The 13,548-nt window shown below is 40.1% G+C and overlaps 1 protein-coding gene across 30 annotated transcripts in view; it reads right to left on the bottom strand.

Annotated features, from left to right (window-relative positions):
• The window catches only part of ryr2a (ryanodine receptor 2a (cardiac)), a 352,340-nt gene that overhangs the window by 6,367 nt on the left and 332,425 nt on the right, over positions 1–13,548 (bottom strand). For all 30 annotated transcript variants that reach the window (XM_037544154.1, XM_037544155.1, XM_037544139.1 and 27 more), the window contains 3 exons: positions 8,933–9,089; positions 6,992–7,056; positions 3,531–3,631 (listed from right to left, as the gene is read on the bottom strand). In XM_037544154.1, coding sequence (XP_037400051.1) covers positions 3,531–3,631; positions 6,992–7,056; positions 8,933–9,089 — 323 coding nt within the window. The remainder of the gene's footprint in view (positions 1–3,530; positions 3,632–6,991; positions 7,057–8,932; positions 9,090–13,548) is intronic.

The raw sequence follows: 13,548 nt of genomic DNA on the forward strand, positions 1-13,548 counted from the left end.
AAACCAAACACTTGTATGACTGTATGAACGTGGTCCAGTAGAACAAAGTGAGAGTGCCGTCTCTCAAACGCCGGTGCAGACCAAATCAACGGAATGAGAGCTCCTGAGAAGGTCAGTCTTAGACCACAACTCTGGGTCGTTTAATTTGAAATACGAATGCAAAGATGTCTCTAGAGACCAAACACAGAATGAACCTGCTACAAAAAAAGACAAATCCCTGACACTGTTTTTATATGTGGAGGTGTTCTATCATCCCTCCAGTATATCTGTATGATCAAATGCAACCTTAATCAAACAGCACTGAACGAGCTTAACACTGCACATCAGAAAGCTACTGCAGGTGCTGGGACGAGGTGTTTTATAGACTGTTCTATAGAATGTTTTATAAACCCACTCAGACCGCTTGTAAAGAAAACGGTTGCGTATACAGAACAGTCATATGCAGGAGTTTGAACAACCTCGCTTAAAATCAGTGTATAAAGAGTAACGTCTCCACTTTTGTGGCCAGATGTCACGTTAAACTCAGCAACTAAACAGCAACTGTGCGTTAAAATGCACTGACGTAGGCTCTCAGTGGAGGATCTGATCACTTTTTTCCACTTTGATAATCAACAAAACATTAAATTAGTGCCCAAACCTTTGAAAAGAATGAGTTAAATGCTTAAATAGTTCTTTGCGTGATTAGATGATTCTTCTCCACGACAGAGAGCCTGCTGTATATGCTAAAAAGAGTTAAAAACTAAAAAAAAAAAGCCACAAATTAATATAACCACAAATTAAGGGTTCCACTATTGTTACAAACCAACCTGGTACTCTTGCATAAGGTTTACGAGTAGCACTTTCACTACACCTTCAGATATTTTTAGCTTTCTTTAAGACTGAGTATGTTAGATCGATAGATAGATAGATAGATAGATAGATAGATAGATAGATAGATAGATAGATAGATAGATAGATAGATAGATAGATAGATAGATATGCAGTGTTACAGTAACAAGACATATAATTGCACATAAACTAAAATAGAAGATATAAAATAAATCTACACATAAGTTAAAGTACAAGAGAAATAAAATAAAGTGTAAAAGTATCTATTTACATATTTACATGACATATGAGGCAGATTCACTGTAAATTTACAATTTTTAGATTTACAAGACAGCAGGCACTGAGTGGTATGAGGTCGTCTAACAGCACATATTATAGACATGACACTCTGGGTTGCATCAATATCATAGTGTTAAGTGATTATAGTGTCCCTGATTACGGTTTTTGATTAGTCTTGTGTTTGCTGTATTAATAAGTTTAATATCCATCGCAGCATGTCATCCAATTTAATACCTGGCATATTTCATCTGAAGGTCCCCATTAGAGGAAACACTGCTTTGAATATTCACACAACTCTGCCTGGTGTTTTATCTCCTTCATATTCTCCTGGTAACAGTAAAGATGAAATGAGAAAACTGAAACTAATGGAACACAAACCGCAGTCAGGAAGCTTCTTTTCTGTCTCTGGGGGGGGGTGTTTGGTTATGGCACACTCCGACTGGAGGAACGAAGCAATTAGCACACCCTTCCTCACTCTGCACGAGTCTTCCTCACTCTTTAGAGACACTTTAGACTCTCTTACTGGTTCATAGCGACACGCTGCATGTCATCACTATCTCTGTAGAGGCATTTGGTGAAGTGTTATATTAATATTCCACACTGCCAAGACACAAATGCTCTCCTGATTCACACAGCGCTTGAGCTGTCTTCACCTGATGTTCCCAGCTGCATAAGGTGATCAATTTCATCACATTCATCACTTTCTTCTGTGTCTCTTTATCTCTCGCTCACATAGACACACACAAAAATACTATCCACTGTGCCTCTTCAGTTCAAGTGCTTTAGTTTGAAAGAGTTCACTCCTTTCTGCACACTCTTTAAGAGGCGCCACAAAGGGTCCTTTGAGCAAAGCTTGCTGCTTCTTCCCATACTGGCTTTAACAAGTGCTCATTCACTTGGCCTTGCTCCTTCCCTTTGGGAGAATCTTCCATTATTTCATTCGCTCATGTGAACTTTATTATATAACTCCCTGGAGGAGAGAGGGATCAAGTGAACCTGAGAGTAGTAAAATACTTCAAGCTACACCATTTAAGTTTTGGGGATTTGTAGACCTCTCTGGTGGAAATGTGTTACTGCACACAATGTGTGGAAGAACGCTTTAAGTGACCCTTATCAGCCCCACAACGGGGAAATTTCACCCATTTTAACCCATCCGTGAAGTGAAACACCACACACACACAAGTGAGCACACACACACACTAGGGGGCAGTGAGCACACTTGCCCGGAGCGGTGGGCAGCCCTATCCACAGCGCCCGGGGAGCAGTTGGGGGTTAGGTGTCTTGCACAAGGACACCTCAGTCATGTGCTGTTGGCGCTGGGGATTGAACTGGCCACCTTCTGGTCACAGGGCCGGTTCTCTAACCTCCAGCCCATTTGAAACTTGGGCTTTGCCCTGGAACCTTTCCTGAGTGGATGAATGTGATGATTGCAACTATTTTAAAAGAAAATTCAATAAGAAAAGTTGATGAAGGACGTGTCTTCTGAGGATGCGAATGAATAATCTACTACTGTCATCACATCTGTACTATCAGTATAATGTTGATTTTCCAGACCTCGAGACCTAAACATCAAGCCGCACATCACAATCCGACAACAAAGCTTATAGCCGGACAAAGTTATTATTCACAGAATTGATGTACATTATGTTAATGTTTCAAAAAACACCCTCCACTACAAAATGTGCATAGCTAGTCAAATCAGAGAGGCTAACCAAGCTGAGGGGGTGTGGATTTCATTTGCATGATCCAGTCCTCAATGTTCCATCTTACTCTTCTTATATATCTTATATATAAAAATCAAACCTTATATATATATATATATATATATATATATATATATATATATATATATATATATATACACACATGGTCTGACTGGATAAACGGAGCAGTTCACTCATATACAAAATACTAATATGTGAAAATGCTTGGACTCTGGGACATTTTGTATCCAAGAATGGAATAGATTTTTTTCCATAACAGAACCAAATGTGTGTCAAAGAAGAATATTTTATCAAATGTGTTCAATGTGCAGCAATTTCCTCAGCCAAAAAAGGTACTCTTATGCAGTAGAGACCATAAAGCCGTTGAAATATCAGGTTCAGCTCAGTTTTTCAATATTCACTACAACATTCACTGAATGTTGTTTTGCTCCAGTCCGTCTGTAAAGCATTTCACAACACATCCTGTTTGCTGAATTGTGTTCTGTTCATTTATGGCTAATTTCAGTTTGTCTGTTACCATGAGCAAGAAATAATCACATGTAGAAAACTTCTCGACCAATCAGACCGCGATGACAAAACAAACCGTTGTATACAGCAGCTCATTTTGACAATAATGTGACGATATTGTAAACCGTGATAAAGGGTTGGTAATTATTGTGATATTAAATGTATTTATTAGCCCGTGGTCACAGCACTCACAGATAGTTTGCCAAGTTGTGCTCCTGTAAGGTGTGCGTCTCAAAGCCGTGAGGAACCGTGTCAAAATAGTCGTTTCCAATTCCGCAGATGAAACATTTGGTCTGCAAGAGAAAAAGAAAAAAAAGCACATTTGAAGGTAGATGCTTCTATGAATGGATTATTCAAGCTGAGGAATTTTATCAATTTTTAAAATTTTCTTCATAATTAAATCATTAAAACGTAAACATAGGCATTCAGAGTGGTTTGATGTGAAATGTTGTGTTCTAAAGAAACTTCAGTTAGAATTGTTTGCAGTGGTGGTGATAATGATGGGAACCAGATGTCTAAAGCATTTAATGCCTCTGAAAGCTCCCTCGCAGAGAAGTTATTACACAAATGATGCCTGATGTCTAAGAAATGATTTTAGAACATCTCTGAGATGTTTATCTTGATACAGGGCTCAATTCTTGGGCTGCTCTTATTGGATTTATACATGCTTCCACTTGGCCAAATCCTACAAGACTACGGGATATCTCACCACAGATAAGTAGATCATACTCCGGTTTACTTCGCCGTCTCCCCAAACAACTATGGTCCCCTTGACTCACTTTGCAAGTATCCTGAGCTCATCGCTAATGGATGTGATAAAACAGTCTGCAGCTGAATGAAGATAATACAGAGAGCTTATTTTCTTCTGGAATAGCAACAAGAGGCACAGATCAACTGCCAATCCGGATTCAAGAGCCCTAAAGGCTGAAAAACAAGAACATGACCTTGGAGTACTAACGGACTCGGATCTCAGGTTTAGTGGTCATATCAAAGCCGTTACTAGGCATTTTATCACCTTAAGAAAATCAACATGAGTCAAAATTTTCTGGCTAAATCAAACCTGGAGAAACACATTCATGCCAGGATTGATTACTGTAATGGTCTCCTTACTGGACCAACAGCATCAGTTGATGTGAAATACATCTGCCAGAATTCTTACACTGGCAACCAAGTCTGCTCCAGATTAGACTTTAAGGTGCTGTTACTGAAGGGCCAGTGTATTCACCTCATCTGCTGCAGCGATATGAGCTGAGCAGAACTCTCACATCATTAGGAACTAGTCAGTTAGTCCTGCCTAAGGTAAAGATTTAACATGCAGCATTTCGCTACTAAGCTGCTCTAAAATGGAACCAAGTTGACAGAGGATCTGGCCTGAAAACCTTCTTATTGGAGTAGCTTTCAGCTCAGTTTAAAACACTGTTAGCTCTAATCTGCCTTTTCTCTCTCAGAGCGACGCAGAGAAACTGGTTCATGCATTTGTTACAAGCAGACTTGACTCCTGTAATGATCTCCTTACTGGACTTCCTAAGGAAACTACACATCCCTTACAACTCATACAAAATGCAGCAGCATCGTAACAAAACAACACAGAGATCACATCACTCCCATTTTGAAGGAACAGCCCTGGCTGCCTGTTTCATTCAGGATCGATTTCAAGGTTCTGCTACTAATCTTTATTCAATTCAATTCAATTCAATTCAGGTTTAGCGCTTTTTACAACAATGTTGTCACAAAGCAGCTTTACAGAAGTTTGAAAACACATAGTTACAACATATAATCCCCCAGTGAGCGAGACAGAGGCGACGGTGGCAAGAAAGAACTCCCTCAGTCTGGAGGAAGAAACCTTGGGAGGAACCAAGACTCACAAGGGGAGATCTGTCCCTCCTCTGGTCAAACTTACAAACTTACTTACAATTTAATAAGCTGAATACCAAATAAAAGCTAAGAGGATCTCTGTTTGAAGACTGGATGGTAAAGCTTTAGAGAATGCATTGGTAGAGGCGGTCTCTGACTGAGGGGGTCTCTGACTGAGGCTGGGAGTGAGCTGAAACAGTCCCATTCTATCTCAACGCTGGTACATCTTGATGGCACAGTGATGTAATTGAAGGTGTTGGAGTTCGCACAAATGAACAGGACAGTGGGTTGGTGATGGTGAGGAGGAGACTCTGATGGTCAGTCTTCAGCAGGATGGGAGGGCAGTCATTATTATTTAAAGCTCAAAACAACCTAGAACCTGTGTACATCTCAGAGTGTCTGTCTGTTTATGTTCCAGCACGTATTCTAAGATCTGCAGATAGTGGCCCTCTGTAAAATACAGAAAACACGGAGAGGCCTCAGTTATTCTGCTTCTACACTGTGAAACTCAATTCCACCTTTTATTAGACAGTCAAGCTCAGCGCTCACTTTTAAGACGCACCTAAAAACGCATCTCTTTAAGTTAGCATGTAACTAAAACTGAAGGTCTGGCGATGTTTCATCTTTATCTTTTAATTGAATCCTTTTCATTTTCCTCTGATTCTAATTAAATACTAAGGATCTCGTTTCATCACCTGTCTGTAAAGCACTTTGAGCTGCCACCAACATGAAAAGTGCTACATAAATAAAATGCCTTATTATTATCTTTATTATTATTATTTCTGCACATCTCTCTGGTAACGACACTTTATTATCTTAATTTTTAATCAGATTTTTAATTAAATTAGTCATTTCTTCTCTTCTGAGTCTATCGTTCTGATCATGTTTTTCATTTCTCTCCTCCATCTTCTAAATTATCATTTCAATCATCTTCTCATTTGTAAAGCCCGTTGAATGTCTGCAGTGTATGAGAGGTGCTATTTAAATAAACCTGCCTTGTCTTACATATAAAAACGTTGCATGTAAATGCAAGGTGTTGTAAGAAAATACAGCCCCAGAGAATTCCCATTATTTTACTCTCATCGACATTTCATAGAAAGTAAACAGTAAATAAAACATGAAATGGTTGTAGTGCGACCGCTGGCTCCTCCATCACTTTCACCATCACTGTGAAGAAATATGTTTTAGTGCAATGAACCATTTCACATCCAACCCACTCTGGATAGATGGATACTTCATTGATCCCAAAGGAAATTTAGCCATGACTTTATCTGCACTGCCTTTTTCCTTTAAATGCTTAAACTGGCGTCTCTCTGTGTTCAGCTGGCCGACCGATCACAGGAAAAAACAGGCCAACCAGACAATTACGTTTTTATAGAAACAGCGCAACTAAAATGAAAAAGGAAAATTTCTCATTCTCCTACACGGCCCAAACTCAAAATAAATATCTCCGACTCGCCTTGAGTCTGGAAAACAGGTCGGTGTCCTAGTAACGGGGGGAATGTGAATTTTCAGCGCATTACGGTCAGGTCAATATGGTCATTAGAGCGAGAACAGACTCATTCCATTAGCACAACAGCAGAAAAAAAGAGCCCTCTTTGTAAAGCCTCTTTATCAGAGACGCATCTACTGGGCTGTAACTCTTCACTGAAGCCGTAGGAGCCCATTAGCCACAGGTCACAGCGGCCTGACATCCACTGAATAAGAAATGAGCTTCAAGTTTAACAGGAAACGTCCGGTGATGTAAAGCTTTCGAGCCTGTGTGGATGAGGCTGAAAGAAAAGCGTCCGAGTACTCACTTCCATGTCCTCCTTCACCTGCTCCTGCTGATCTCTGAGCTCGCCAAATGCATCGATGATCAGACCTGATACACATTAAAAGACATTAAAACAACGGCGCACTGAATTCCTCGTGCTGTAGATGATGGTTCAGCCACCACAAATGCAGCTGATCAGCTCACTTCGACTTGCGGATGTGGTTTATGATGTACTGATCTCTAGAAAAATGGTCAAAAGTATAGACAGTGTAGCAGTGTATCATACAGTTAATCTGGGTGATAAGCTGATGTTATCAGATTTCTCAGATAACCGATAAGTAGGCTGATGAAGATGCTTCAAAGGCAATAACTGCTGCGTTAGGACAGATAACAGACCGAGAACTAACCTAATTTAAAACAGCTTAACAAACAAAACTAAATAATATGGGCCTGTAATATTTACAGTGAATTATTATGGGGCATTTTAAGCTGTTAGGCAATGGTAGAGTAAATTAACAAAGCAATACGCAACGTTTATGACCAAAAAAAGAAACACTGTATAGGAAAGTGGTCGTCATGGTCTTGAACTTTTTTGCTGAGACTCAGTATCAAATTATTTAACAAGTTATTTTCATTATGAATGTTATTTTCATTAAATAATCCAATTTTTTAAGAATATCAGGTTAATATATACATTTATCTCCCACAGCCTCTTACAGCCACAGAAACAGGCAGTTTAATATTATAGCAGAAGTTTCCATTACATGTTAACTACATCAGGCTTGTAGCTCAAAAGCAAAGAAGTTCAGGCTTTGAATATGTCTTCACTGAGCAACATTTGGGGTAAAGGTTAAAAAAATAGGAAAACCATTGCCTTAAGTTCCCAAACAGTGGCCACTAAACGTTTTCAGGAGTTTTAGGGAGAACTTTCTGAACAAAATGATATTATTAAACTATGTTTGTCCTGAAGAATCTGAGATATCACCAGAACCAGAACACACCATATTTCAAAAGTGGCGAAGTTCAATGCACTATATATATATTACACACACACACACACACATAATACATAGTGATTTTCTGGATGTTAGTGTGTTTGTTTACCCATCTCCCAGCCTCTCATCGAGGAAGCCCAGTATTATATGTAGTTAAAAAGCAGCTCCTGGTTTGACCAATCAGTGCTCAGTAAATTGAGCTCATGATGTCATTGATGATATTAACAAGGAAAAATATGGACCCAAGAAATTCTTGTTACTTTTTATTTTTTTTATGTTTATTTGAATTATTAATACGACTTTATTCTAATGTATATTGTAATAAACTCACTGCTGAGGTCAACTGTTTAAACATTTGCTTAGGTGCCTAAAACTTTCGCACAGTACTGTGTGTGTGTGTGTGTGTGTGTGTGTGTGTGTGTGTGTGTGTGAGTGAGTGAGAGAGAGAGAGAGAGAGAGAGAGAGAGAGAGAGAGAGTGTGTGTGTGTGTGTGTGTGTGTGTGTATATATATATATATATATATATATATATATATATATATACATATATAGATAGATAGATAGATAGATAGATAGATAGATAGATAGATAGATAGATAGATAGACAGACAGACAGACACACACATACACTGTAATTAATTTTAGCATTTTTTCACTTCTTGTTTATAGAATTCTTAATTTTTAATAAAACATCTATAAATATCTTTTGGTAAGCAATTTGTAATTATAAAATCAACATTATACAAGTTACATATTAGTTATTATTGCATACAATAATAGTTTGTAATTGTAAATATGGTAGGTGGTGACAAACCTTTGCATGGTAGTGTTTTCTGGACCACTTAGCAACACGTAAATAAGATCTTACTGTTCAGTTCTGATAAATATCCAGGCTAATCCACATTATTAATGCACTTACTGTATGTTTATTATTCAATTATAGCATACTTCCTATTTTTTTAATTATTAAAAAAAAACAATCCTCTTACCCTGAATGATGGCGAGGAGAATGACGATGACGAAGAAGAAGAAGGTGATGTCAAAGATGATGCGATAAATCTCGTACTCATCGCCGGCTGGATCCTCGATCTGGTCACCGATGCCCCCACCAGCACGCACACCCACGTACATGTGGAACATATAGCACTGCGGGGAAAATGAACACAAACAAACAAATAATACATGAAACTGAACAGAGAGTTAAACAAAGACGTGAGATGCTCAGGCGCTACTGAGGATGCCTGTCCCGAGTCACTCTCTCTGCTGTATCAGGACGGCTGGCCCTCGTGGTCACAGCAGGCCAGCAGTCAGAGAACCTCTTACAGCTCCAGGACTGAATGGGCTTGAACTGATAGCTGCTATTGAGCACTGGGACCAAGAACTGGACCAGATAATGAACCTCTTAAAATAATGTATTACCAAGTGAATGAAAGGACTACAGTGCAAACGGAGTCAAGCTGCACTCAACTGTATTTGAGACGTGAGAAATCAGAGCTCAGATTTACATCATTTTCAACCGCCACCCGCTCCAGCTACAGAATGGAAGACAACAACTCGACCTCATGTCGCTGATGTCAGATCAAAACCTCATATCTCCAAAAGCATAACGTTACAGGAAAAGGAAAAAAAACATACTCTACTTTTAATGAGAGTCTTTAATGTGAGACTTTTTCCCAAGCAAATCTGGGTCATTTCTGTTGGTCCATTCATTATGAAATTCACACACAATGCATAGAGCATTTTCACCGGCATTTTCAAATGATGTCAAAAACTGAAAAATGAATTCTGAAATTTCGAAAAAAAAACAAATAGTGCCATTTTTTTAGCATTTTTAACAGAATTTCTACTTTTGTCACAGCACTGGACATAAACTTTTAAAATAAACTGTAAATGATTAAAAAAAGATAAAAAAAGTGCAGAACATTAAGACTGAATAAAGATTAACATTAAGATTAAGAGACCCTTATTAGTCCCACAACGGGGAAATTTCACCTCTGCATTTAACCCATCTGTGAAGTGAAACACCACATACACACTAGTGAGCACACACACACTAGGGGGCAGTGAGCACACTTGCCCCGAGCGGTGGGCAGCCCAATCCGCAGCGCCCGGGGAGCAGTTGGGGGTTAGGTGTCTTGCTCAAGGACACCTCAGTCATGTGCTGTCGGCTCTGGGGATCGAACCGGTGACCTTCCGGTCACGAGGCTGGATCCCTAACCTCAAAGAGCAAAGAGGCCCACAAATCTAAGACTTTACAAATCATTTTAAGGGTAATGAAATTTAGAAATAGTGAATAATAAAACACTTCACTTGCTTTTTAGAGCTTCATAAAACACGTTATTTTTAATGATAGCACTGGTTAAATGATTATGTACCGACAACAGTAGCGGTAATTAGGTCATGGATTAATAAAATGTTTTAATTAATATGCAATAATGTACTATAATTAAGTAAGTAGTAGTCAAAATTGCCATTTTAAAGTCTAAATCCCATTTAAGTAATGGAAGTAGAGAGGAAGAATAAAGAAAGGAGAAAAACTAAAGGACACAGAAAAGTTAGAGGCGGGCTGTGAAACACATTTGGAAAAAAGGCGTGCAATCAAATGCAAAACGTGCAGCGCAAATATCAGGTTGAGATAAATATTTCAAGCTCTAGCACAGATGTGTTTGAACAGTTTGAGCAGCAGCAGATCAACCGTTAAAACTGCTGTGGAACTATTTTGGTTTCTATGATTGACATCAGATAAGCTGAGCATCAAGTGACCCTTATTAGTCCCACAGCGGGGAAATTTCACCTCCGCATTTAACCCATCCGTGCAGTGAAAGACCACATACACACTAGTGAGCACACACACATTGGTGGGCAGCCCTAGTCACAGAGCCCGGGGAGCAGATGGGGGTTAGGCGTCTTGCTCAAGAACACCTCAGTCATGTGCTGTCGGCTCTCGGCCTTCCAGCCCATGACTGCCCCCACATCAAGAGGAGGTACAATGACCAAGACCTTCTTAGCTACGGGTTCGACAGCACTTGGGAACTCGACAACCCTTGATGCGCAGAATACAGAATAATGCATGAGCAGTTTTTGAAAGGACAAACCATCTCAGCTTTCAGTTGACAAATCACAGAATGCTGGTTTTACTTGTCATGTTCTGAGTCTCTATACTGGTCCCACTTTATATTAAGTGTCTAATAACTGTAGTTACATGTGAATAACACATGCAACAACAATATAACTACTAATGATTCAGTCACTGTTACAGGTGGACTACAGAAGAACACCTTATGTAATTACACAACTGTATCTTAATGCTTGTAACAGATGTCTCGTGTAATTACACAAGTGCAATAATATACATGTAATTATATTTGTAATCAGACTGGAATAGCACTTTTTTCAGCATTAAAACTAAATATGTAATAATGTACATTAAGACATTACTTACACTGAATCTGCCAGCTAACATATAGCCAGCATTTATGTTGGTAGTGCTGAGACACTGTAACCTGTATCAGCTTTAAACCATTCTGTAATGTGACAGAACAGCAGACGTCCCCTTAACTTAAAATGGTGCTGCATTGTCCCAAAGCTCTGTCTATCTAACTACCAACTACACAGGAACCGCCCACTTATTTTAAAGAGTAACTTTAACCCTACAGCTCAAGAAAGCACCTCTGTAGAATATACACTGAAATTACATGAGGTAAACCTGAAGCTGATACATGTGCAATTACATAGGCTGCACTTCTGTAATCCATCTGTAACATAACCCAATCATCAGTAGTTACAGTGTTGTTGCACATGTTATTCATGTGTAACTACACAGTTATTAGACACTTAATATAAAGCAGGGCCTCTATATTACTGGGAGTTTTATAAGTTGGCAGAAAGGAATATTTCATCATTTTAAGCACCCTCACATACATCTATATGCACACACATAAACATGCCGGGGCTAAAGGACTTTCAGACGGCAGTGTGGGGGATTTTTGGAGCTGGGGGCAGTGGTCCTCATCGCGACTAAGCCTTGTGTCACCTTTCCTAGAGGATGACAATCTGCTCCACTGTAGCATAGAACCCCACACTGTCTGCCCTTAATAGGAAAGAGTGAGAGAGAGAGAGGGAGAGCGAGAGAGAGATAGAGATAGAGATGGAGAGAGGGAGCGAGAGAGCAAGAGAGAGAGAGAGAGAGAGAGAGCGCGAGAGTAGAGAGAGAGAGTGAGAGAGAGAGACAGTGAGAGAGAGAACAAGAGAGAGAACGAGAGAGAGCGAGAGAGAACGACAGAGAGAGACAGAGAGAGACAGAGAGAGAGAGAGAGAGAGAGAGAGAGAGAGAGAGAGAGCGAGAGAGACAGAGATTGAGAGAGAGAGAGAGAGAGAGAGAGAGAGAAAGAGAGAGAGAGACAGAGAGAGAGACACAGTGAGAGAGAGAGAGTGAGAGAGACAGTGAGAGAGAGAGAGAGAGAGAGAGAGAGAGAGCGAGAGAGAGCGAGAGAGATAGAGAGAGAGAGCGAGAGAGACAGTGAGAGAAAGAGAGAAAGAGAGAGCGAGCGAGAGAGACAGAGAGAGAGCGAGAGAGTGAGAGAGAGAGAGAGAGAGAGAGAGAAAGAGAGAGAGAGAGAGAGAGACAGAGAGAGAGAGACAGTGAGAGAGAGAGAGAGAGAGAGAGAGAGAGAGAGCGAGAGAGTGAGAGAGAGAGAGAGAGAGAGAAAGAGAGAGCGAGAGAGTGAGAGAGAGAGAGAGAGAGAGAGAGAGAGAGAGAGAGAGAGAGAGAGAGAGAGAGAGAGAGAGAGAGAGAGTGAGAGAGACAGTGAGAGAGAGAGAGAGAGAGAAAGAGAGAGAGAGAGAGAGAGAGAGACAGAGAGAGAGAGACAGTGAGAGAGAGAGAGAGAGAGAGAGAGAGAGAGAGAGAGAGAGAGAGACAGTGAGAGAGAGAGAGAGAGAGAGAGAAAGAGAGAGAGAGAGAGAGAGAGAGAGAGAGAGAGAGAGACAGTGAGAGAGAGAGAGAGAGAGAGAAAGAGAGCGAGAGAGTGAGAGAGAGAGAGAGAGAGAGAGAGAGAGAGAGAGAAGGAAATTGAATGCTATGGGTGGCTGGTTCTTGCAGGATTAAAGTGTCAGTGCGCGTTCTCCCCACACATGTGAACCCATATATTCTGTTCCTCAGTGTGTCAAAAACACAATTTCCAAAGTTTGAAAACACCAACTGCCTTTTGGAATCTTGTTAAAATTAAACTAAACTAAACAGGTTAATTATGGTTGATTCCTCATGAACTTTCTTGGCTCCTCTCTGCGTTTCTTTGCATTGTCCTTTAGCGTCTTAGTTCCTCTCAGTGGTACTTCCGCAGGCTTTGAAAGAGTGTAAGCCACCTGCTTGAAGTCATTAGATAATTATCATGCTCCTCATGATCTGTATCAAGTGCATTAGAGCAGGAAATCACTAACTGTGGAGCGCAGTGTAGTGGTCCTGCAGGACGCTCCAGATTGATCATTCTTGTGGAGTCCAATTACTGTATGTCAGCTTTCATATTAGTCCAGGCAAAACAAGTCAATTCTGGAGAACGATAACACATTGTGTGTGTGTGTGTGTGTGTGTGTGTGTGTGTGTGTG

This window comes from Pygocentrus nattereri, chromosome 13 (genome assembly GCF_015220715.1).
Source record: "Pygocentrus nattereri isolate fPygNat1 chromosome 13, fPygNat1.pri, whole genome shotgun sequence".
NCBI lineage: Eukaryota > Metazoa > Chordata > Actinopteri > Characiformes > Serrasalmidae > Pygocentrus > Pygocentrus nattereri.